Source organism: Adiantum capillus-veneris, chromosome 13 (genome assembly GCF_014529385.1).
Source record: "Adiantum capillus-veneris isolate H3 chromosome 13, ASM1452938v2, whole genome shotgun sequence".
NCBI classification, from domain to species: domain Eukaryota; kingdom Viridiplantae; phylum Streptophyta; class Polypodiopsida; order Polypodiales; family Pteridaceae; genus Adiantum; species Adiantum capillus-veneris.
This window is the reverse complement of record NC_140943.1, coordinates 47,801,295-47,826,385: the sequence shown is the minus strand read 5'-3', so window position 1 is coordinate 47,826,385 and position 25,091 is coordinate 47,801,295. Positions and strand designations below refer to the sequence as shown.

The 25,091-nt window shown below is 46.2% G+C and overlaps 1 protein-coding gene across 2 annotated transcripts in view; it reads right to left on the bottom strand.

The window, feature by feature from the left end:
* Window positions 1-305: 305 nt before the first annotated feature.
* The window catches only part of DGS1 (dgd1 suppressor 1), a 68,495-nt gene continuing 43,709 nt past the window's right edge, over window positions 306-25,091 (bottom strand). The window contains exons 2-14 of one of the 2 annotated variants that reach the window (XR_015190000.1): window positions 23,225-23,345; window positions 22,937-23,140; window positions 19,846-19,971; window positions 19,414-19,596; window positions 18,721-18,915; window positions 18,538-18,638; window positions 18,322-18,411; window positions 17,944-18,016; window positions 17,827-17,855; window positions 1,281-1,404; window positions 1,048-1,151; window positions 855-955; window positions 306-745 (exon numbers count right to left, since the gene is read on the bottom strand). Coding sequence is in view for 1 of the 2 variants with exons in the window: in XM_086526726.1 (XP_086382852.1) it covers window positions 628-745; window positions 855-955; window positions 1,048-1,158; window positions 1,281-1,404; window positions 17,827-17,855; window positions 17,944-18,016; window positions 18,322-18,411; window positions 18,538-18,638; window positions 18,721-18,915; window positions 19,414-19,596; window positions 19,846-19,971; window positions 22,937-23,140; window positions 23,225-23,345 (1,576 nt within the window). In the remaining variant the exon portion in view is untranslated. Of the gene's footprint in view, window positions 746-854; window positions 956-1,047; window positions 1,159-1,280; window positions 1,405-17,826; window positions 17,856-17,943; window positions 18,017-18,321; window positions 18,412-18,537; window positions 18,639-18,720; window positions 18,916-19,413; window positions 19,597-19,845; window positions 19,972-22,936; window positions 23,141-23,224; window positions 23,346-25,091 lie in introns of both variants that reach the window. The other variant, XM_086526726.1, reaches the window with a different exon arrangement.

Genomic DNA, 25,091 nt, shown 5'->3' with positions numbered 1-25,091 from the left:
GTGTAGATAATATCCAAGGTTATTCGAAAGCACCCGAGCAATACCCTCCTGTGGGATTTATAGAGGGCAAGGTAAAGGAAACAATGAACAAACGATGTAGGTTTAGGGTAAAGGGGCCAATATAAGGCCACCTAAGAGAGGGAGCCTAGATCTCCGGTCTCCGAGCTCAATTGTAACTAGTGAATAGCTCATTTGATTCGCCTCATCGAAAAATTGATCTCAACTTTTTTTACGATCAGAGTTGAAAGTTACACTTCCATTTGTGCATTCGGGTCACTAAAACTTATCTGGAGAACACAAGGGGCTAGCAAGATTATTCCTTCAAAAAGCAAATGATTCCTGTACACATCACTTTAGGCTTCGTCTTTTGGCCAATTTTTGTGGAGTACAAAACTTGATTTGTATTGTAAGCTTTGTTTCTGAAACACCTAAAATTGTTCCCATACAAGAAGATCTGCACTGATCCTCACCTCATCCTGAAAAAATGTTGATATAAGAGCCATGCGCAGCAAAAGAATGCAGCCGATTCAGGATCCCACCCGTGAATCCTGTCAACAATATTAACCCCAAAATGGATTTTTTGCTATATTTATTGGACTTAAATCTAGCTCTGCCTGAGGATGGTAATCAAGCTGGTCTTGGAGGTATAATACATTCATAGATTCTTTCAATCCTGGCAGTGATTGCTAACTTATAAGATGGTCCTGGCTTGGGATTTGCGAGGTCAAGGATGTCCCCACGCAAGCTGCAGAAAGGGTAAAAGAAGTGCTTTCTAAAACTATTCAAATCAAAAGAAGTGGGTCTAAACAAGCCCCCTTGATCGATAGATGATACCCCAATTAAATGACACTAACCTTGACCACTCTCCAGATGCAATTGCATGTCTTTCCACCAATTTATAAAACTGATCCAGCAGGTATATGGTCATACCATAGTGCCATGCCATCTCCCCCTCCTATTAAATAATTTTCAAAAAATAAAAAAACTGAATTTTTGCCACATTGCTTAGCCTACAAGAAACTAAAAAAGATTCCCCTCATGCCTCACCTTGCCTTGCTCTGCCAAATATTGAAACGTAAGAATTGTCCGTTCAACCTCTGCAAGTAGCATTCTTCTCCGTAAGCGGGCGGCTCTGCCTCTGCCTTCAGCACCTTTACTCTAAACAGACAAACACTCAGTTGGAACAGAGCTTCAAAGATGAAAAGCATAAAGAAGCAGCCAAGAACAATCTAACAACTGGAGGACCTTCACAGATACAATAATCACATTCTGTAAATTACCTGAAGTAAAGAAGCTCGTAAAAGCCATCCAAGAATCACTGCAAATAAAAGAGCTGGCAGTGCTGCCAATATAGCAAAATTAATCTCATTTGCACGCAGAATCTGGTTCAATTCCAGCATAGCCCTGATACACCAGAAAATTAAGTTATAATGCCAACATTGCCTGAACCCTGCACCTTGTGTTAGATGATATAACGAACAGGAAAAACTCAACAAGTAGCTTGCAGCCAGTCAATCTTGAAGGCTCAAATGCACATTGCCCATATAGAGGGCCGTGTCGACTCAAGTGAACTGTGATTAAAGTTGTGAAGTGTTTTTAAGTGATTCTCTTGTGTGCCGTGCCAGATTCCCGAGTTGGGGTGTCCAAGTTTGTTACATAGAACATACTTAAATGTGTGTTTACACACACTTTTAAGTGGACATAAAGGATAAGGTCCTTTGACCAATTCGAGGATTTGGACAAGTGGCACGTCTAAAAAGACTTACTTATAAAAGAATTTGGGAGTTTGAGCTTCTAAGGCATTTTTGGGACTGAAAACTCTGTTTTTGCAACATTTGTCTGTACTTTGAAGCTTTTCATAGCAAATAGATGAAAACGACCTTTTGCCAGTTACGGGTGCAAGGCAAAGCACCATGTTTGTGCATTCCCTTCTGTTATGTCCTGCTTACACAAGAGGGCATCTAGCCTACACGCCGTCGGGATGGGCATCCAATGTCCGAGCGGATGTAGTGTGAACCCGGCCAGTGTGTTCAATCATTATTATAAAAGGGAGGCCAAGGCCCCATTGTAGTTATCGATCCCCACTGGCAGAGTGCCATTGGTTAGCCCGTGAGGCTAGGACTGCACGAGGTCGATGGGGCCAGGTGGTATGGGACGCTCGGTCTTACAGGTGCACACCAACGTCCTCGGACGCTGGCCCATCGGATGGTGGATATGGTCGGGTGGTTCGTCCGATGCGTGTTTGTAGGCGTCTTACAGGTGCAAGCCAACGTCCTCGGAGGCTGGCCCCAGCACGGGGGTGCTATCGGATGGTGGATATGGTCGGGTAGTTCGTCCGACGCGTGTTTGTAGGCAGTCCGTGTAGCTGGGAGATCCTCTCCGCGTGTTCATTTCATGGTATCAAGGCCGGCTTGGCTGCAGGAAGGACCACGTACACACCTATGGATCGGTTCGAGTAGAGAATTACTTGTTAATTTTCTGATTTTAGACTGAATTCAGAATACAGTAGCTTTTAAAATCTCTTTTTAATCTCCTTTTTTTGTGCGAAGCACAGAGAGAGAGAGAGAGAGAGAGAGAGAGAGAGAGAGAGAGAGAGAGAGAGAGAGAGAGAGAGGTACCTCCCTCTCTGTAGCGTGGTTCGAAACTTTGTGTAGAGTGAAGGGATCGTACAGAGGTTGCGTTGGCTTTCTAGCGTGGAGTGTTTTGCAAAGCTGGCATCTAGTGTGGATGCTCTTAGTGTGTGGGCCACGGGCACACATAGGTAAGGCCTTTTCCAACCCACGTGCATGCAGCTCTTTCCTCCTTCCTCGACGCGGTAAATTTTACCCAACCCGCATCCCAACGAAATCTTTTTTTTTAACGCAACAGCTTGCGCTGGTCTTTTTACGTTAACCTTCTTTTAATTATGGCCAAGGACACTCGGTTTTTTTTTTTAAGTATGGTTTGAAACCTGCAAGTTATAAAAAATCACCTACGGAGATCTCAAAACTTTGCAGAGAACGCTCATTTTTTTCCTCTACTGTTTCTCTCCCACCACTCCTCTCTCCCGTCTGCTCGCTCTAACGCGCTCCCGCCATCACTTGCTCGCCTCCGGACGCTCACACCGACGCGTCGAGCTCCTCAAATTTCAACCCGAAAAGTGCATAAAAGGCCCGTTCTCGCGTGAAATTCCCAGTTTTTTACCAGATTTCGCGATGGATTCTTCCAGCTCGGATGCGTAGCGTGACGACACGCCAAATAACATTCAAATTCCGTTCACACATGCTCTGTACACAGGGATCATAGACACTTTCTAGAGCCTCGACCATCGTATTTCCACTCTGGAAAACGCAAACGTTTAGACAAACATTCGCTTGGCCTCTCTTGAAGGGGGGCCTCGAAGGGGGCCGTGCAGGGTTAACGCCCTCCTTACCGCTCTGGAAAATACAACTAAGTCGACGTCTGTGCGTATTTCCGAGAGCAAAATCAAACTCCAGCAATTGCGGATGCAGGTTGCTGCTTTTGCGCGTTCACTGGGTGGCCCTACTGCCATGATTCCGTACAAAACCACTAATTTCTCAAGAGAAGAGAAGGAATGTACGGAATTCGCTGTAAATAATTGGCTTCACCAATGGACCACGTATTTCGACCTCCATGGGGAGCATGATGAACAAAGAATGCAGACGATTCCTCTTTATCTGCGCAGTAAGGCGCTTAACTCCTGGATAATGGAAGCTCACACAATTTTGTGGATGCAAAATTGGTACAGAAACTGTACCTGCAGACACGGGACAATGACCATGAGTATCGCGTGAAGATGGCTTGTGGCGAGGACACGGATGTATGGAATCAGATGGTTCCTCATTTGTCGCTCGAGCTAGCTAATAAAGAGAACTTGGATTTCCACATCATGCGCTTAGACAGAATAGATGTTATTTTAGGAAATCCATGGCTTTATGATAAACAAGACATATTGTATATAGACTATGTACATCACTCTCTTGTTTTTGTTAAATAAGACATGCCTCATGTATCTGTTTCGCTTTGTAATCAAATTTGTGTAAATAATGATTTTGCAAAACCAATTGTTACTGCTTTTTTTTTTCCGAGAAAAAGATCCTTCTATTAGATAATGAAAACTGCCCATAGGGCTACATCCACCTCTGCAAGAGAGGGCTACAACAAGCATGATGGGGAGACTCTCCCAATGAAAAAACAGCATATATACAATGAGGCTAAATCAAGAGATGGGAGGAGGAAAGAGCCACATAGGTGGACAGTAGTGCCATCTGAGCACCCCCTGGACTATGGTGTAGAAAGGCCCAGGGCGCCAGAGTCGAAGGAAAGCCTCGCGGCGCTCCCACATGCGGTCGGAGCTACCCTGTAGTCCCTCAAGCTGTCCTCTGAGAGTATGGATCAGCTCTAGCCAAAAGTCACAAACAGTCTCTGCTGGTGGCACAAGGTGAGCCTCAAAGATACGGAAACAACGGGCCTGCTAGAGGAACCAAAGTGTCAGGCCACTGATGAGCTCCCAACACTCCTCTCTCTCACTGCACCACTCATGTGGAGTAAGCTCTGTAGCAGGCTGGAGTGTAGGTCGCCCCCCTTGCATCACTATCATCCTGCTAGTGGAAGATAGCTCAAACTGAAGTGTCGGGCCCGTGAGGGTGGACCAAGCCGCTGTCCCCCAAGTGTACTGTCGAGCCGTGGAGAGAGAAGGCATCAGCCGAAGAACTCGTAGCCACACCTGCTGGGCCGAGGGACAGTCCCAAAGACAATGACGCTGACTCTCCACCAACTGGTCATAGGCTGCACATGCGGCCGAGAGACCACTATGCACAAGCCAGCTCCCTACTGCTGTGGCTCTGTGTGCAACCAGCCACTGAAACAAAGTGACGCGCCTCGGCTGTCTGGAGTCCCACAGCCTCTGCCAAAAGGCTGCCAAGAACTCGACTGTGAGACACTCCTCCTGCCAATGACGTGCTACAGCGGGGCGGGCCTCTCTCTCTGTGCTGCAAGTATATGACGTCCAAGCCGAACAGTGTACTGAAAGAAGGGGACTCCTGGGCGGTCTGCAGAAGAGAAGGGGTCCCTCCATAGCCACTCACCAGGATCCCACTGTACTCGTGCCAGTAGACAACACTCCCAAGCCCATAGCCTCCAGTGTCCAGTCTCAAGAGCTGTTGGGTCAGGGTCTATGACGCAAGTCCTCCCACAGATGCCCACAACTCGGATCCTTTGGAAACAACACTCTGCTGCCTCTACTGCAACTCGCTGTAATCGTCCCCCATCCTGAAGCTCGAAGAACAGGGCTGGGACAGTCTATGAGCAGGCCCTGATTGATATGAGAACCTCCACTCGTGTGAAGGCTCCCATCCACCGGGGTGCTACTGGCTCGAGAGGCGTGAGCCACTCAGCTGGAACTGACTCTGAGATGTCCTGACACATGCTCTGCACCCCTCTCATGCCCTGTAGCTGGAAACCCTGCACCTCCTCTGACAAACCTGTGAACTCTAGCCAGTCACCTAGAGAGCGCGTTGGACCTGCTGTCATGGGACCCCAAGAAACATGAGGCCGACTCCCAACCGAGTGGCCTCTCTGAGTGCTAACCATGGGGTTCCAGACGAGGGGCTGCCGTAGGCGCTCCTCCGTGCACGTCGGTTGTCTCTGCTCTAGGCCACGCCATAAGAGCGCCCAAGATCGAAGCAAACTCACAACGAAGCGGTCCTCCAGTGTCCTGCTCAAACCAACTCGGCGCAACTCTGTACAGATCCATCTGGTCGAAGGTTGCCGAGGGCCTCCTGACCGAGGCACCCTGGCACGAAGCCTCTGCAGCAAGAACTCCTTCCAGGGCTCCTCTCCTAGAAGAAGTCCTCTGACTACGAACTTCCCAAGAAGGGCTCTGCTCTGCTGTGCTCGATCAATGATCCCAAGCCCTCCCTGAGAACAAGGAAGTGTGATGACCGACCAAGCCACCTTGGCTCGGGAAATCTGAGTGTCACGACCTGACCAAAGGAAGTTCCTGATCAGCCTCTCTACCTGGCTGATACAAGAACTCGAGAAGATCCAGCAAGAAGTGATGTACCACATAGTCGCCAACAACACCTGGTTGGCAACTACTACTCTACCAGCCAGCGAAAGTCGTGCTGAGCTCCAATGTAACAGCTTTCTCCTGATGGACAGGAGAAGAGGAGCAATCTGTTGCTCGGGGGACAAGTCCAAACCAACCTGACAACCCAAGTACCAAACTGCAATCCCTTGGGGAATCCACCTGAAACCCTCTCCTGGCATCCAATCTAGCACAGGAGCACTGCCAACCGAGAAAGCCACTGTCTTTCTCCAATTGATCAGTGCGCCCGATGCACAACAGAAGGTCTCCAAAGCCTGCTCACATCTGTGTAGATTGGCCTCCTGGCCCTCTAAGTACAAGGCTGAGTCGTCGGCAAACTCAGCGTCCAGAAGCTCATCTCCCCGAATAGGGAGTGCTAAGCCCCTCAGACCAACTTGCTGTGACACCAAAAATCTGCTCATCGCCTCCGCATAGAACAAAAAGAGAAAGGGGGCAAGAGGACAACCCTGTCTGACCGATCGTGTGAGCATGAAGCGCTTACCTCTACCTCCTGCCAAAAGCACTTGACCATGAGCCTGTCTGTACAAAGCTGACACCCCTCTGATCCAAGCTTTTGAGAAGCCCATCCTGCGTAGAGTGCCCTCTAGAAAGTCCCAGTCAACTCTGTCGTATGCCTTCTCAAAATTGAGAAGAAGAATCACAAGGTCCTCCCCACAGAGCCGTGCCACGGCAGAAGCCTCCCAGAAAGTGAAGATGTTGTCAAGGATACTGCGTTCCTTGACAAAACCTGTCTAAGTCCCATGTATAAGGCTCTCCAAAAGTGGCTGAATCCTCAAACTCAGAGCCTTGGCAAGAATTTTGTAGGCTGAGTTGAGGATGGTGATGGGGCGCCACTGTCGAATCTCATCCAAAGAGCCACCCTCCTTTGGAATGAGGTAAATCACGCCCTCACTCATGCTATCCGGCATCACTCCTGTGTGCAGAATGTACTGAAAGGCACTACAAAGATCTGGGCCAAGCAGGTCCCAGTACTCCAAGAAGAAGCTGGGAGTCAGCCCATCCTCACCTGGACAACTACCACAAGGGAGGGCCCTAAGAGCCGTGTGAAGCTCCTCAAGCTGAAGAGGCATCTCTAGCCTCTGGCGCATCTCCTCAGTCACAAGACAAGGCATCTATGCCCAAACCTGCTCCCTGCATGCATCTTGCCGCTCTAACTGGGGCTCAGCCGCCGACAGTAACTCACGATAAAAGTCAGTAGCAACTGCACGCATATCCTCGGGCTCACAAACAACTGACCCATCGGGTCTCCTCAACTGATTGACCTTGGCTTGCGAGTGCCGAGGTCCCACTGTCTCAAAAAAAGCACCTGTCACTCTATCACCCACCTGAGTCCATTGAGATGCCTGTCGGTGAAAGGCAAACTCATGACGCCTCTCCTCTGTGCAAGCAAGCTCCTGTCGAGCCTGCTGTAACTGCTCCTCCAACCATAGACTGTCTGGATGCTGCTCCTGCATCCTTTGTAGTGAAGCAATGCCTCGTCTGAGACGTTGCTCCTCCTCTCTCGCTGCAGCCCGGCGAGCCAAAGACTCCTGGAGAAAAAAGTGGCTAAGCTGATCTAGGCCTAAGGCCACTCTGTCTACAGGTAGAGCCTGGCTGTCCATGCCCTCTGTCCAGAGAGCCTCTACCCTCTCTCTGAGTGCTGAGTCCAACAAGACCCGCTTTGGGATGCAAAGCATCGTGCTCCCACTCCTATGCCTGTCTGCCACTGTGAGGATCACTAGTGCATGGTCCGAGAAGGATGTCCCTGCCAGGATGCCCACTGATCCCCTCAAGTCACTGAAGTGGTCACTAGTGTAGAAGCGATCTATTCGCGATAGAGTCACTCCTCCCACTCTGCGGTCCGATCTAGAGAAGGCAAGACAGGATGGAGGCCTCACAAAGCCAGAGTGCTGCCATGTATCCGAGACCCTCAAAGTCATACACAACCTCTCCCAAGCTGCTAACTCGACTCCATGCATAGTAGCATGGCTGCCTCCAACCCTGTCAGAAGGGTCCTCCAACATGTTGAAGTCCCCTCCTACACACCAATGGTCAGCCTGTGGCAAAGACTCAACAATTTGTGACCAAAACTTTGCACGAGAACTCGCCACATTGGGCGCATAGATGTTCAGGAAGCCCACAAGGCCACCTTGAACCTGCATAGTAATCCACTGAGCCCTGCCTGACACAATAATCCCTCTGCCCACAATGGTCTCTTGCAATGAGTCCGCAATAGTCATACATACCCCACCCTGGATGCCTCCAGGTCCAAAAGCAGCTGACCAAAAGGTATCAAATCTTCCACGCAAAATCTGACCACATCGCCGAATGCGGCTCTCAGACAGATGGTGCTCCTAAAGCATAAGGAGATCAATCTCTCCTCCCAGCTGTCGCTAAAACTGGGACCCACCTAGTCCCTGCACATTCCATGAGACGATCCTCATGGGGAGCGAGAGAGAACAGATGCTGCCGCAGCAGCAAGATGGGCTATCTTCGAGGCTGGCTTGGATAGGGAGTAATCCGCATCCGAGCGTCCTCTAGATAGGTGAGACTGCAGTGAGTGCCTAGCCCAAGCCCAAGCAGAGCGAGCCGTGCGTAAAGCAACCTCCTCTGTCCAGGAGTCCTCATGAATGTATACATAGCAAGGCAAACACTGGGTATCAGCAAAAAAGTGCACTACAATGTGCCTACATCCTGCTGAGTCTGGGGGTGTCACCGCAAACTTGGCCAGTGGCCACAAAGTCTGCAACAAATCTGTAACTCCAAGTTCTCCCATGTGGTGAGAGAACTCGAGAACCTGTGTATGCAACCATCCCAACACTGAGTCGAGGGACCACTCTGTCTCGGCCCTACCACAGAGGGGGAAGGAGAAACCAACTGCTGAGTCCAAGGCCTCTGTCCCCCTAGCGGCGAGGAACAAAGCATGGACCCTGAAGCAGGCTGCCTCGTGGTCTGCTGCGGAATCGCCGAGAAAGCGAGTGAACCCGTAGTCGAAGAAATCCAAACGGCGTCAGAGGTCAATGCTCGTCAGACCACGAGGGATAGCTGCAAGGGAAGATGTTTGAATCTGCAGAGGGGGCCGCAAGAAGGGCTGACCCTCTCTCGCTAGGCGACTCGTGGCAAAGGCGCTGCCAAGAGATCTCCTAGCCGCCGACGAGGGACCAGTCTCTTGAGTCGACTGTGGAACTGGAGCAGGAGGGGGGGGAGAAGGAGCTTGGGGGGGGGGGGGGGGGGGGGGGGGGGGGGGGGGGGGGGGGGGGCGGAGGGGAAGAGGAGCGGGGTGGGGCGACAGAGGTAGAGGGGCGAGGTGGGGAGTGGACGGGAGCAGAGGACGGGGGGGAGGATGAGGAGGAGGAGGGGAACTCTGAAGGGGGGGCGGCTGGCAAGGGTGAAGCGGAGGTGGAGGCTGGCGTAGGGGGCTCCTCCTGCTCAAGAGGACCAAAGCGGTTCCCCGTGGGAATCCACTGCTGCTGAGTAGGCACCTGAGGGCCACTCTGAGTGCCAGGCTGTCGCTGTGGCCCTTGGCGTCGACGGCCACGGGCCTGCTGCCACCCCTCCTCCGTTGGAGCCCCAGGCTCGGAGGGTGGCTCTGAATCTGTGCGCTGTGCCGCTGGCTGTGGCTGCGGCCCAGCCTTGGCAGGCTGGGGTTGAGGCTGAGGTGCAGGTCGTGGCCTCCTCCGTGGACAGGCCTTCGCTAGGTGGCCCATCTGTCTGCAAATGAAGCACTGGTTCGGGAGGCCCGAGTACTCCACACTCTATATCTAAACCAACCCCCTCTCACCCGAGGCAGAAGGATGACCTTCGGGAGCGTATGGGTATCTCTGACCAAAACTCGAACTGAGGGGATGCCAGCCGCCTTGGCAACTACTGATGCTGCCGTACGAGGTGTCTCCAGGACATTCCCGATGGCGGAGCCAATCCTGGAAAGAAATGGTAGGTACTCCCTCCGTAAACTCGGAAAGCAGACTGAGATGGGGATGTCTGCCTCCTCTACTAGCACATCCGAAGTCGGGTCAAAACCATGTCGCCACTGTCGAAAGTGGGCGCGTGATGCTCGGATGGCCAGTGCACTCATAGCTATGACCTTGGAAGCCATCTCGGAGGACTCGAACTCGATCTGGCACCCCCGTCCGAGAATCTGGACATCCAAGATCTTGCCCACCTCTGCGAGAAGGCGGGCCTGGAGAAGGTCTCGCAGCTCTCCTCTGCTAGGACGGGTGCCGAGAATTTTGCAGATGACCGAAGTCGCCTGCAAACGCTCTACCTCAGCGGCTAGGCTCGCTTGCTCTGTCGGCGATAGAGCAAGTAGAATGGTGGGCTCAGCGGGGTCGGACGAGGGGGCTTCTGGCGAGTCCCTCTGTGGCGAAGCTGAAGCCTCCATCTGTGTCTAATGCTGTGTCGTAAGAAGAGGTCGACGGGCGGACGCTGCAATCAAGCGCAGAAGACACTGCCCCAAAATGAAGCAATGCCGAGCAGGCCGAACTGCAGCAGATGAGGGGGAGAAACCGAGGCGGGGGGAGGTGGGGAGGGTGGGGTAGGGGAAGGCTCGTGGCAGCAGGAGAAGGGGGTGACGGGGGGGGGGGGGGGGGGGGGGGGGGGGGGGGGGGGGGGGGGGGGGGGGGGGGCGGGAGGGCAGGCAGAGGGCGGGCAGCGGGCGGTAGAGGGCTGGCAGCGGGCGGCAGAGGGTTGGAGGCAGCGCGGGCAGGCAGGGGGCGGCGCAAGATGACAGGCAGCGCGGGGGTGGGCAGCGGGGCAGTGGGGAGGGGCAGTAGGCTGAGGAGGGGGGGGAGTGAAGCTAGGCGTGCGCAGGTGGGCAGCAGTAGCGAGCTCGCAAGTCGTGTTTTTTCCCAATTGTTACTGCTTTGGAGATGTTTAAAGATGCAAAGTCTTCTCATGTTCACTTTTATCAATGTGTACCATCTGCTTGGTTTGATTCATTAGTACTTGGTACCTCCGTCATTGAATTTCGTAAAACTGTTTCATTTTCTTCTATTGTATTTCGGGATTCCGATGAATCCAATCTTATCTGAGAAATCATGACTGATCTCAAGGATGTTTTTCCAGATGATCTATCTCCCCGGGCTTGCCGCCTTCGAGAGGAGTAGATCATGCCATTGAGTTGGTGGTTGGTAGTCGGCCCTTCTCAAAGCAACCCTATCAGTTTAGTAGAATCGAGGAGGATGAGATTCATCGACAGTTGAAAGATTATCTCGACAGGGGTTTTATTCGGCCAAGTAAATCCGCGTGGGGAGCACCTATGTTACTTTCTCGAAAGAAGGATGACACTATGCGCTTTTCCGTGGATTACAAGGGCTTGAATAAGCTCACTGTCAAGAACAAGTATCTGCTTTCGCATATGGAGGATTTGATAGATCGGCTCCATGGGGCGTTATATTTTATGAAGATAGACTTGCGATCAGGCTATCACCAGATACGAACCGAACTAGAAGATGTTCCTAAAACAAGTTTTCATACGCGCTATGGTCACTATGAATTTTTGGCTTGCCTTTTGGTTTGACCAACGCTCCCGCTACGTTTCAACAGATGATGAATGATCTGCTGAGACCATTTCTAGGCAACTTCGTTGTATTTCTCAATGATATCTTGATCTACAGCAGGAGTTTGTCTGAGCATTTGGCGCATATATACGTTGTTCTCGAGGTACTGAGAACAAAGAATCTTTATGCTAAGGCTTCTATGTGTGAATTCTTTAAGAAAAAGCTTCTATATTTGGGTCACATCATTACTTGAAATGGAATTCGCGTCACCCTAAAAAGTTGGATAAAGTGCGAAATTGGCCCATTCTGAAGAATGTACGCCAAGTAAAGTCCTTTCTAGGCTTTACTGGATTCTTTCACAAGTTTATCAAGGATTATTCCAAAGTTGCTGCTCCGCTTATGCAACTTCTAAAAGGAGGGGTGAAAGGACCGAAGATTTCGGCTCCTCACCATAAAGGTAACCCCCCTGTTGTCTGGAATGAGCATCTCGACAAGAGCTTTCGGACACTAAAACACTTGGTGACTACTGCTCCAATATTGCATATCATGGATCCTAGTAAGTCATTTGTAGTTCAAACGGGTGTTAGTGATTATGCCATTGGTGCGGAGTTTTATTAGGATGGACGTCCTGTTGCGTTTCAAAGTAAGAAACTTTCGGACGCTGAAATGCGTTATCCAATGTATAAGAAGGAGCTTTACGCCGTAGTCCACGCTTTGAGGAAATGGCGGCACTACTGTATGGATCTACGTTTGTTGCAAGTACATACCATCACTCTTTGCGCCATGTCTGTGATCAGGGTGATCTCAGAGGCCAGAAGGCCAGATGGGTTGAGCTTATGCAAGAGTTTGACACATCCGTTATAGAAGGGATCCAGTAATCAGGTTGTTGATGATGCACTCAGCCGGATTCCTAAAGTTAATGCCTTGTCTATGGTTGAAATCTCGACGGACTTCTATCTCTCCCTCCGAGGGCTATGTCGTTTTGATAGCTATTTTGGCAAGATATGGAACGAGGTCGAAGCGCGGCATGACTCGTGTACAGGCTTGGGTGGTCCAAAGACCCAAGCGATTCGCGTTGGAGAGACGATATAGCGACAATTTTCCATTAGAGGTGGACTATTGTTCAGAAATGGAAAGGTCTGCGTGCTGGAAATCGATGACGTTCAACGAAGGATTTTGTTTGAATGCCATGATGTTCCTAGCGCTGGGCACCCAGGCATCCAAAGAACTTTGGCATTGGTCAAGCAATATTTCTTTGGCCAAGGATGCGCTTTTACATAGAGAGCTATATGAAGAGATGCACTCAGTGTCAGGTCAATAAGACAGAGCGCCTTAGGAAAGTTGGCTTGCTACATCCATTGGAAATCCCAGATGCCAAGTGGCAAAGTATTTCCATGGACTTCACGTTGGTTTGCCAAATACTAGTCGAGACAATGAAGCCATTTGGATTGTAGTCGATAGACTCACAAAAATGGCGAAGTTTATACCAACGAAATCGACACTAAAAAGCCATGAGTTGGCAGTTTTGTTTGTCGATCAGCTTGTAAATTTGTATGGTCTGCCAGAGGATATCGTCAGTGATCGAGATACTAAGTTCATTGGGCGATTTTGGCGAGATGTGTTTGCTCGTCTTCAAACGAAGTTCAGTATGTCGTCTTCTGATCATCCTGAGTGCGACAACAAAGTGAGAGGATGAATCGGCCGTTAGAGGACATGTTGAGGGCTTACGTCTCTCACAAGCAGTCTGATTGGGAAAGGTATCTTCCACAATTAGGGTAAGGACAATGCTAAGAACCAAAGTACCTCTTCTTCCTAATCTTCCACTACATCTAGAGCACATAACTTTTCATCTAACATTGATAATAAAGGAAAGGCTAAAACTCAAGAAATCTCTAAGTTGACACTTGATGAAAAATCTCTCAGGAAATCCCTAAGTTGATACCTTATGAAAAATTTGCTCAAGGAATAGTAGCACGCTGGTTAAGTCTTGAAGAAAGAACCGAGTATGGAAAGGAAGGAAGATGTTTTAAGTGTCACACTAAAGGTCACATGAAAAGAGATTATCCTAAAAAAGAACCCATAGCACCCACAAAAGCACTCATAGAATCCACATCTTCTAGAGTCATAAATGAGAAAACTAATGGGCCCCATGTTTCTCATGATCATCTAGATGAGTCTCTCATGAAGTATTATGGCCATGTGAATAGTCAACGCATTGTGATTTTGTTTGATCGTCACGATGTGATTAGCAATTCTCTTGTGAAGAGCGCACATTTAGAAGATATTCCAGTGAACCCTATAGCGGTTTCTTGATGTGCTCCTAGCATGTACTCTTCAATCATGCATGAATGTCCTATAGCATAGTTTTTCCATACGTCAACCACACGTCGAACGCACACGGGTAAAGAAGTACGGAATAAGTACGGATGAGACTACCCGGAAATTCCACACGTCAAATAGCCTACTACACACCACCATGTTTTAAACTTTATACACAAACACAAAACCATAGAAAGTTCAGAAATTAGAATTTAGAGACTAGCTTGTAGGCACGGGAGAAGCTGAAGGTGAGCAAGAGAGTGCGAGAGGATGGACTGGCCGCTGATTTGTAGCTCGCAGCTCATTGATGTGCTGCAATGCCTCCATAACAAAGTCAGCAGCCCAACTCGCGCGGCCAAAAAACTGTAGGCGAAAAAATTTTGCCCCAAATTTTTTGCCAGGTACGGAATCACTTTTCGTATGTGTCCATACTCGAACAAGTACGGAAGTACGGCTAGGCAACCACATGGGTACGAAAAAAACTAGGTCCTAAAGTAACAGTCTTAGTTCAAGACGGAGGTTTTCGTGGTAATTTTGTTGTTTCTCCTCTCTCTGGATGTGATGATTTTTGGCATTAAGTGGTTTCTCAGGCTTATTTAAGCCCCAAGTTGATTGGGATGAAAACTCTCTCTCTCTCTCTCTCTCTCTCTCTCTCTCTCTCTCTCTCTCTCTCTCAATCAATCGAAGGTCTCACTCTCGTGGTCATTCACTATGAACACAATATGCCTTCTTTGTCATTAATCTCTCCCTCTCATGTTTTGAAAGAGGATAAAACACACATCCCAATAGCAACTCTCAGTACATAGTCACACAGTTCAAAAAAGAAACACTCATTGCATGATAAGAAACCTCTCTATGCCATCACCTTGGAGTGACCGTCAAGCTAGATGGTTCTAATCTTGTGAGCAATTTGGTGGATTGATTGATTATGTTCCTGGTAAAGCTAACCCAATTGCAGATACGTTCAATCACGAAGGACAGATCTTGGTTCTCAAGTCAAGGTCCACACTACCCTTTCAGGAAGTATCTTTTGTTCACATGAAAAGTCAGTATGCATTTTTGTCATCGTCTTTGTGTGTTACGTTCTCTTAGAGAAGTTGTCACAAAACGGTGGCGTGGCATGACCAACGGCGGACAGAATTGATAACGTGGCAAAGAACTATACGAACATGCAGCAGTACGGATTTCATGGATTTGCACTGACTGCTGACATGGACAGACAGTATGGATTTCTTAGATTTACACTGACAGGTGCTGACGTGGCAACCTTTACGGATTTTCGTAAATTGCGCTGAGTGCTTTTTCTAGCAGATTTTTGACCAGATGCTTTTGGGAATATTTGCTTTTAAGTTTGGAAGCTTTTGGGGCTCTACTTTTGGGCATCGCTTGTAAGAATAAATAAACCCTTTAAGGCCTCACTCTTCAGAGCATCTAGACGCAGAGTCTGAGAGCAGAGGACCCCTCGGAAGTTGTACTTTGCTGAAGCATTAATATAATAAAGAAATACCGAAAGGGGCGCTACGTTTTGGGGCCAATACCTCTGGGCACGGAACTACGCCGGGCCGTGTCGACTCAAATTTTAAAGTTGTGAAGTATCTTTAGTGATTCTCTCGTGTGTTGTGCCGGATTTCCGACTTGGGGTGCCCAAGCTTGTGACAGCAGTATCAAAGCACAATCGATTTCTCTTCTACTAGAAAATCCGATCCTCTTACCGCGACACACATGGATTCAAACGACGAATCCCACAAGAATCAGACGAACCCTCCTGATACTTCTGAAACGAGAGGCGGTACGGAAAATTCGAATGGATTTGCAGATCACGAATACGGGCCACCTCGGCCTACGCAGTATCAGCTAATGGAGATGCAATGTCAACAGCGCGTTGATGAGTGAGCAAAGCAAATGCTCAAATTTGCAAAGGATCCTTAGAAGTTAGTATGCCAAATTTTTGACGTGGCACCCAATTGACGAGGTGCACACTCATTGGCAGAAAACCATCGATTCCCCAATCAAGTCAACCCTTAAGCAACCTCCTGTACCATGGATGTTTACCGAAGATGAACTTGAGGACGTTGTTGGAAAACGAGTCAACCAACTATTTGGGTCAAAAGAAAAGCAACTGAAGAAACGTAACAAGAGAATTGATTTCCCCGGTTACTTGGACCAAAAATCCTCTTTTCAAAACGTCAGAAAACAGAATAAGCATGTACGCTTCGAAGGATTGTCCAGTTTGTCCTCATCTTCTTCTGACAACTCGGACAGCTGCTCCTCTTCTGACTTGAGTGATAAGGACAGAAAGAGAAAGAAACGACGGAAAGGTCATATGTTTTATTCAAAAAGGAAGCATTTCTACAGAGCCAATCAGTATGATTTCCTCGATGACAAGGGCAAAAAGGTCAAGGAATTTAATGAGGGAGGTTATGCAGTAAGTACTTTTCAGGTTTCAAGATGCTCCCAAGGCTTTAGCCTTTATCCAACAGTTTGATAAAGCATTTTCTGGAGGCCGCTATACAGAGCACTCCAAGATTAGACGAGCAACATCCTTCCTGAAAGGCAATGCACAGACATGATGATCCACTCTTTTGTTAAGGAAACAAGCACCGACAAAGTGGTTGAAATTTAAGAAACTCTTTATTTCTTCATGACCCACACAAGAATACGAACGAGACATAATTACTGACTGGAACCATATTCGGATGGTCAAGACAAAATCTTTGGATTCTTACTTTGAGAGATTTTGGGATATCTTCTTACTTGCTTCATATTTTAAGAAGATCACTTTTAAGGAGCAGATTGAACGTTTCTCCTGTAGAATTCCCAAAGAGATTCGAGACTACGGTCTTGAAAAGAAGTCCAAGTCCATACAACAGTTGATGGGACATGCGAAGTGGGGATTTTCTATACAATCGAGTAACATGACTTACCCACCATATGAACCTTCGACAAGTCAGAACAGAAACAGACGACAAAGAGATACATGATCTTGATTGACAGAAGAACAGAGACTGAAGAAGAACAAAGAGAAGAATATTTCAAAGCAGGAAAATGTTTTGAATGTGGAGAACAAGGACATATCGTTGCACGGTGCCCCAAGAAGGCACAAGAATGAAAATGGTTGATAGATCCGAAATAGAACAGGGAGACTCGCCCCAGAACAAATATTAGATAGAAAATTATGGATGAACTAGCATAATTTTGCTTTATGAATAAATTAGGACTTTTTGAAGACGAATTTTTATTTAAGTATGAAACTAATGTTTTATGAAAGATCCTGCTATTCATGAACACATAACAGGATTAAGAATGAGATGATGATGATTTTGGAGCAACGACAGCTTGCGGATGAACGTGATATCGAATCATGAATCACGACTGATCCAATGGAATTGTTGTGAGCGCATCAAGAGTGCCTAGAGGATGAGAGGGCCAAATAGCTAGAACTGACTGATTGGACTTTTTTCCTCACTTAGACATCACATCCTTAATGAATTATCTAACCAACATCAAACCAAGAAGCCTCTACACTACCTCTACTACTTCCCTCTACAACTTAGAAAGAAGGGTAAGGAGAGGCCTCTTCCAAAGCTAAGTATGTGATACTATGGACCCTTGCAGAGCTGAGCAGCCTAAGTGTGATAGTGCGGTACAAAACAATTAAAAAACAAGGTCGCCTAAGCCCTGGACCTTGTGTCAGTGTCGTAATTAGCATCACATGAAACAAGTTATAAATCATGGCAATTATTCTGGTGGCTAATTGATATTATATGATATCATCCATTAATATACGCATTATGTGGAACAAGATATCCGCACATAAACCCAAGATAAACTTTCCTATGTCTCAAAACACTACGTCTAAAAAACCTCGGGACTTACAAGCCCTCATAATTAGCATGTGCTATGATACTGAAGTATACTTACGTCTCAATGTCAAGTTTTAGTTTCTGAACCTGGAAAACCATTCAACAAAGCAGAAAATCCATCATTGAAGCGTCAAATATTCTAGGCATGACGCACTATTAAGTGAAATGTTCTTGCCTGAATGAGCATGGCCCAGAAAAGCTCACCACCTAAGAGATTTTGCAATGGATGTGTGATCTCTTTCTCATACCTGAAATAAAAAAAAATAGCATAATTACTGCTCTCAGTACTAAGATAACAATAAGAAATCTATAATCTCATCGGTTTGCATTGAAAAAAATTGCACTGAAGCAACTTGGTAGCTTAACATTATGTGCTCCTGTTATTACTCTCATCAGAGAATGCAGTTGAACGTGCTGATTCATCACTGTTACTGTGCAACAAACGCTCAATTCGCTGCTATATCTCTAATTCGTTCAGTAACTTTGACTTTGTTTTCACAAAAAAAAAGCCCTAACAATGTCAAAGTTAGTTATTACATCATAAAAGCACTACCTATTCATGACTATCTCCATCATTTGTTCTTCAGTTGCTCGATCAGCAACATCCCGTCCTTTCAATTGCTCTGTAAATGCTTTCAACATCCTGCAAGAGTAGTGCTCATTACGGCCTCAAAACAGTAAAGATCTCTAATGATCAAAACTCTCTTGCAATCAAATGTTTGATAGTCCTTGAAATACGAAAGGATTTCAAAGGTAGCCAAAGACAGACCTGTGAAGTGAATCAACTGTCAGTTGCACATCTGCTAGCTCTGCAGCACCATGATGCCGCCTCCTGAATGTTTCAAATAGATCATCCCTTATGGACATCAACTGACCTTAAGAAGAAACTCACAGTGTCAACCAACCACACTAAAACATAGCACGTTTAATCAATTTTATTGCTTGACCATACCGGCTCTTCAACATGTTCTTTTGTAAAAGCCACAATGGCGTCACCACCCTGTTTGAGCCAAATCTCAATGTCACGACTACCCATCAGTGGACTGTGTTGAATAAGCCAGCCCGACACCAAAACGAGTCCAACTGCACCCCCGGTGTACCTTAGCCAATGTCGTGTCGCTCTTCTTGGCTTTCGATAATTTTGCATCTGATAATACAGCAACAGTCATGGACACCAAGCACAAAAGCTTTCGCTGAGTATTGCAGTAAAGAAATGCACAAATAATGCACGTCAGAACTGCAACTAGGATACTCAAAAGCAGCAGCCAACATGCATACAACGTATTTTTTCATCAAGCTCCACACACATGCTTTGGTCATTCTTAGCCCCATGTGAATAAGAAATGAACAGAAGAAGGCGGTAATGCGAAGATCCTATTGCAAGCCAGCACCCAGAGTGACAACAAGAATCATAGCTTGAGACACTAGAAGTATCACATAAAGTAAATTTACAGTTTGTGCATTCTTAGCCCCATGCGAATAAGAAATAAACAGAAGAAGAGGGTTATGGAACATCTTAGTGCCAGCCAGCATCCAAAGTGAAAACAACAATTATAGATTGACACATTAGAAATATCACATAAATTTACAGTATTAAGTGCATATGACAAAAGTAAGCACGAAATCAAAATAGAATGATTCTTACGATTCTGTCTAAGCAATCCTCAAGCTGCTTCAGGTTTTCTCGTATCAACTCAGCACAAGACAAACACTCAGCATTTGTCCAATTTGTTTTCGTTGAAAGCCCTTCCGGAAGATCCTCAAACTGCAGCTTTATACTTGAAATTGTCTCGCGCTCTTCCTCCTCCATTTTGCCATTGTAGCTACTCTGTGACAAAGGCCAGAAATTGATTAAAGTTGTCAAAATGAGTGAATTAACACATTACGTACATACAGAATCCACACATGTTACTGTTCAATATTTCAGAATGTATTTGAATCAAACATTTTTTTTATTTTTTGCAGAGTAACTTCAAAGTTTACTTTCAATATACCTAAGAACACCAACAAACTTCCAGTTACCTATTTCTTGCATCACTTCGCTTGGCTGGTGAATCAAAAAAGCTTTCCAGTTTACCTGATTGAGCGCATACTGTCCCTGCATAGTTAAAAGGGCTGCGTGTAATGAGCACAAGGCAACAGACACTGCTTCTGGATGGTCTTTCAGCACACTCTCCCCAAACCTATCAGCCTCCTTGTAAACCTACAAATCAAAAATTGCAGCTTCTAAAAGTTTGAAAATTCCTCATCTGGGCTCAAATCATACATACAACAAAATCATCCACACATGAAGTTCTCCCCATTGTATGTACATTAGTGCATCAAGAATGCATTCAAGAACAACTTATTGGAGTGCTAAGAGAAGAGGATACAAAATAATGCACAAGATGGAACAGATGAACACACTCACTCAAAGATAATCAACTATATAATGATGCCCAAATCAGCTATATGAGCGATGTACAAGAGGTGGCCTTACATAGATCAAAGGGGTCTACAAATGACCTCACTGCTTAGGCCATAGTGTAGGATGCTAGCATAGAGAGGGTTCCCATCAACCAAGAGAGCTCACCAAAGGGTTAGATCGTCTATTACAGATGCCTTTGCAGTAGACTTAGATGCAAGTGGGACCTACTGAGTTCAGCAATGCAGTGGAGGCTTTTTCCCTTGGCAGTGGTTCTTGATGGGCTCTCCTAGCCCTAAAGTCTCTACGGAAGAAGTGTCGGCCATTTGAATCTTCGCATTCGTAGTGGATGGGTTGTTGAGTCTTTGCATCGGAAGGGAGGCGGTGCAAGAGGTTTCTTGGAGTGTGTGGTCATCTCTAGTGATAGGTTGGATAGAGACGCAAATCGGGCGCATAAACTCTGTAGCAACCAACCACTCAAGGAGCTCCTCCTCCACTGCATGGACTCTACTACCAAAGAACCGTGTACCATGGACCCGTGCCTCCTTCAAGCTTTATGGGCCTCTTAGAGAATCTAGGGATATAAATCTACATGGCATCATTCCCCTAGCCATGTAGAGCCCCAATGTGCCTCTGCCAAGCAGAGGAAAATCACCTTTGACCTATGGAAGGTGCACCACTACAAATCTAGGGAAAATTACTTTGCTCTAAAATGCTTATAGGGTACGGTTCTTTGGTCTGCCACTGTAATTGTAGAGGGCGCTAGTCCAATAGTTGGTTCTGAGGGGTACTTGACTTGTTCTCCTTCGGCTTACCTTTGTTGTGCTTCATTTCTTGCTCAAGAGCGAAGTCAGTGGGTCAGAAGACTTTCATGTCATATTTGATGTACTCGTCCAAGCCACTATTTGTTGTTTCATGATGCAAAGATAGACCCAATCACCTTCCTTGATATGGTAAGATGGATGCTTTTATGATTCATTCTTGGTTGCAACTTGCATCAATTGAATGCTTACTTTGCGACTAACAAGAAAACCGGTAACGATAAAGTCTTGACTGCTACCATGTATCTGTCGGGTGATGCCATTAATTAGTATCAAGCCTGGCAAGAGGCATAGTTGATTGAGCATCTTGAGCATGCCACGGATGGCATACCCGTGTCTTTCAATTGGGTCAACTTCCAAGACAAGCTTGAGGCTCGCTTTTTGCCACAATAGTACCTTGATCGGTTAAAAGAAGATTGGCGAGGCCTCAAGCAAAATGGAACTACCATTATGTCTTTTTCTAACCGTATTTTGCAGATAGGTGTTCAATTGCATATGTCGGATGAAGATCGCAAGGAGGCTAGAAGTGTACAAAGTTGTCTTTTCGTATATATGGTCCATTTCCACTCATTGAAAAGATAGTGTAGTTTCTATGAAATTGCAATTGCCTAACTCACGGTCAATGCACAACGTTTTCCATGTTCTTGGTTGAAGTTGTTTCAAGGAGACCCACCAGAGGACATTTCTAATGAAGAAGAACCAGAGACCATTAATAAAGCACAAGTCATGGAACTAGAGAAAATTTTGCTGCATCGGTTCTGCCATGGTTCAAAGAAGCAAGCATGAAAGTACCTTTTGACGTTCAAAAATTGTGGAACCCACGAGACAGTGTGGGTTGATGAAGCATTTTACCCTGAGTTGTTGGCAGACTACAAAGAAGCCATGCAGCTCAGTACCAGTACCTCACCTTGAAAAGGGGGGGATGGCACGTGCACATCTACCCTATGTGCATGTGGACAAGCTATTCCTACTTCTAGGGTTTAGGTAGCCTAGGAAGTGTATTGGCACCCTTGTGAGCCTATACGCGGGCCGTGCATATCCAGGCACAGAGAGCTGCATACCTCTGATTGCACAACCCATGATCACTAGCATTACATTCAGTACCCAGCATGAGCATTTTCCAGTGCATGAACCTTTTTTTCTACAAAGTGCACATGAACCATGTATTTCACTTATTTTTTATTGAGTGACTTTTATTAATCCAAATCGTGGAGGCTATGGGAGCACTGCTCGACCCAGGAGTTTGCACCTATAAAGGGAGGGCAGGGGCAGTAGAAAGCAGATAGAGCACAGTGCCCAGCAGACCAGCAGGCTCTCCAGCTTTTTCTCATCAGCAAGACCAGCGTTTTTACCGCCAAGTATGATAGGATCAAGGTAGCCCCAACAGTGTAGAGAGGCAGGACCAAGCTTTCATACAGCCAGGGCATCAGTAGCTTTGACAGCCACCTGCGTGGTTTTCCCTCACCTCCCACCTTGTGATCTAGCCGTTGTTTATCTATTTGCTCAGCATGATAGAGTCTCCCCTTTTTTCTTGTACCATGTACCCTCTTGATAGGAAGTTGTAGCCCACTGGGCTTTTCAAAAAACTAATAAAAAGATCTCTTTCACTGAAAAACAAACAGTCCTGACTTGTAAACCATCTCGAGATACCCTAACAGCTGTAGAGGAATATTTTTAGGGACCAGGGAGAAAGTGTTCAGAATATTCACTGTTGCTTCAATCTTAATTATGTCGAAGTTGATAACTGAAAACAACTGACCATGAACAACAAAGAGCCAATCCAATCAATACATTTGAAGTATTGGTTGTACTTGATCTGTTTAATGTTGTCACATGCTTTTCATTAAAATCTGATTATATTGTACTGATTATACGAATAAGACACACTAATCAAGAGAATTCTAACCTGTTTGCCACAAAATAAAAACAGTACAAGAACAGACCTCTCCAAGAACCAGGGCAAGGCAACATTCAAGAGCCTGAAGCAGGACTGTGCGCTTTGAAATCTGAGAAGCCGCAATGACTGCCAAATTCTGTGTTGGAGAGCCCTCCTTTATACAGTCTCGTACTAACTTAGCAATTCCCTGAACAAAAGCCAATGGACCTCTTTCTAAAACCATAAACCTGATTTTCTGCATATGCGCTCCCTGTCAATCCCAAACAACTAAATTAGAAACTAAACCAAAGTAAAGAATGTAGTGAGAACAGAAGCCTTTACATTCACATCAAACCTCAGCACGAGCTTTCCAAAATTGCAGGTTTTTGTGTGCATTATGTAGCCTACACATCAAGCTATTGGCAACTTCTTCCAGAAGCTCAGTAACTACAATAATTGTTGCTTCAGACTCACCTCTGCAATAGAAAGCACCAAAATCCTTAAGAGAAGAAACAAATGTATAATAATTAGACTCTATAGCTCATCAAGATGTCAAAAGAATCTGTTCAACTTACGCATCACTCAACAAACCTTGAACTTTGAAGTTATGTTATGTTTGACTTGCACATTGTGGAAGTAGACGGTAAAATCGAAGTAGACCATGAGCACACAGAAGGCTTCTCTGTTTTTTTTTTTTTTTTGGGGGGGGGGAGGGGGGGGTTGGGTTCTATTAACGGCGAAGTCGACCTGTAGGACTGATCAAAACATCCATTCTTGTACATTCCACTTTGGGTGGTGTGCCATAGTGGCAAAAAAAAAAAAAACGAAAAGTAGCTGGTTCTTCAACTGTGAGAGTCGTGAAATTACAAACAGATACATAGATCTCGTAAATGCAAAAAACTATATGTCATGAGATTATAGAAAAAGGGGATGAATCCTCATGTTTTTCTTTTCCCTTTTGGGGAGGGGGCAGGAGGGGGGGGGTAGATCAAATTTTAAATGCTTGCTTTCCCTCCTCTGAAGACTGCCCACTTTCCATACTTTTGTTCTTCATTAATTCTGTTGATGTGTTCTTGAGTTGGAGAGGGGTGAGAGGATCTAGCCACAAGTTTTGCCAAGATTAAGGAGGCTTTACAAAAGTCTCAAGAACCTCAGAAGAAAGCTGCAGGCAAGCATTGACGCAACTTGCACTTGAAGGAAGGTGATCGGGTGCTTCTTAAGTTTGAGAAGGCACGCCTGAGAAAGATGAAGGGTAGGGAGAAGCTTTATCCAAATCTGAGTATGAGATATTATGGGCCCTTCAAAATCTCCAAGAAGATCAACAATGTATCCTTTCAATTGAAGTTGCCAAATACTTGAAGCATTCACAATGTATTCCATGTGAGTTTATTACTACCTTTCAAAGGTGATGTGCCAAAGGAAAGGGAGCCAGAGGAGCAACTTAGAGGTAGAAGAATCAAGGTCCGAGGAGATTCTTGTATATGAGCAGATCCTAGCACACAAGGAAAGGAAAGTGGAGGGTGAGTTGGTCCGAAAGTACTTGATCAAGTTTAGGGACTACCCTGCTCTTGATGTGAAGTGGACAGAGGAGGACGACTTGGCAAATACTCCTCAAATATTGGAGCTTTACCTTGAGGCTATTGGTTTAGCTGCGACTTCCAAAAGTGGTCGTTGATTCAACATGTTCAGTCCAGTGTAATGCGTGCCGCACAAGAGAGGAGCCACTAACTCCTTTATCACAAATTCACGACAAATTGAGATAGAGTCAACCGATTTATCTTCGTCGACATTTCGGGGATATTGATGTGCTGATAGTGCTCTGCTTGGTAACTGCTATATGAGATGTACATAGATTGTTTGCCATGTTATCAGATGCTACATTTGAAATTCCTTAAACTGATTGATTAAGTACTCTTGCAGATTTGTGTTTGTTTGAGTGTCTGAGGTGAAATGTCTGCAATATTTGGTCTCTATTCACAAGTGAGGTGATACATATGATGAATGTAATGCATCGAAACATCTGCTAGATATTGATGAGATCTAGTTGTAATAGCTAAATGATTCAAAATTATCATAGTTTGTATCTAAAATCTCAATAGGGATAAAGATGTGAATGTGGTTGATGATTGTTCAGTGACCAATGTTCTTTGTGCTAGTGCATGGTTTGAGTCTTGTTTGGTGCACGACAATCAAATCCATGTCTGCATGAAATAAATGTCTAT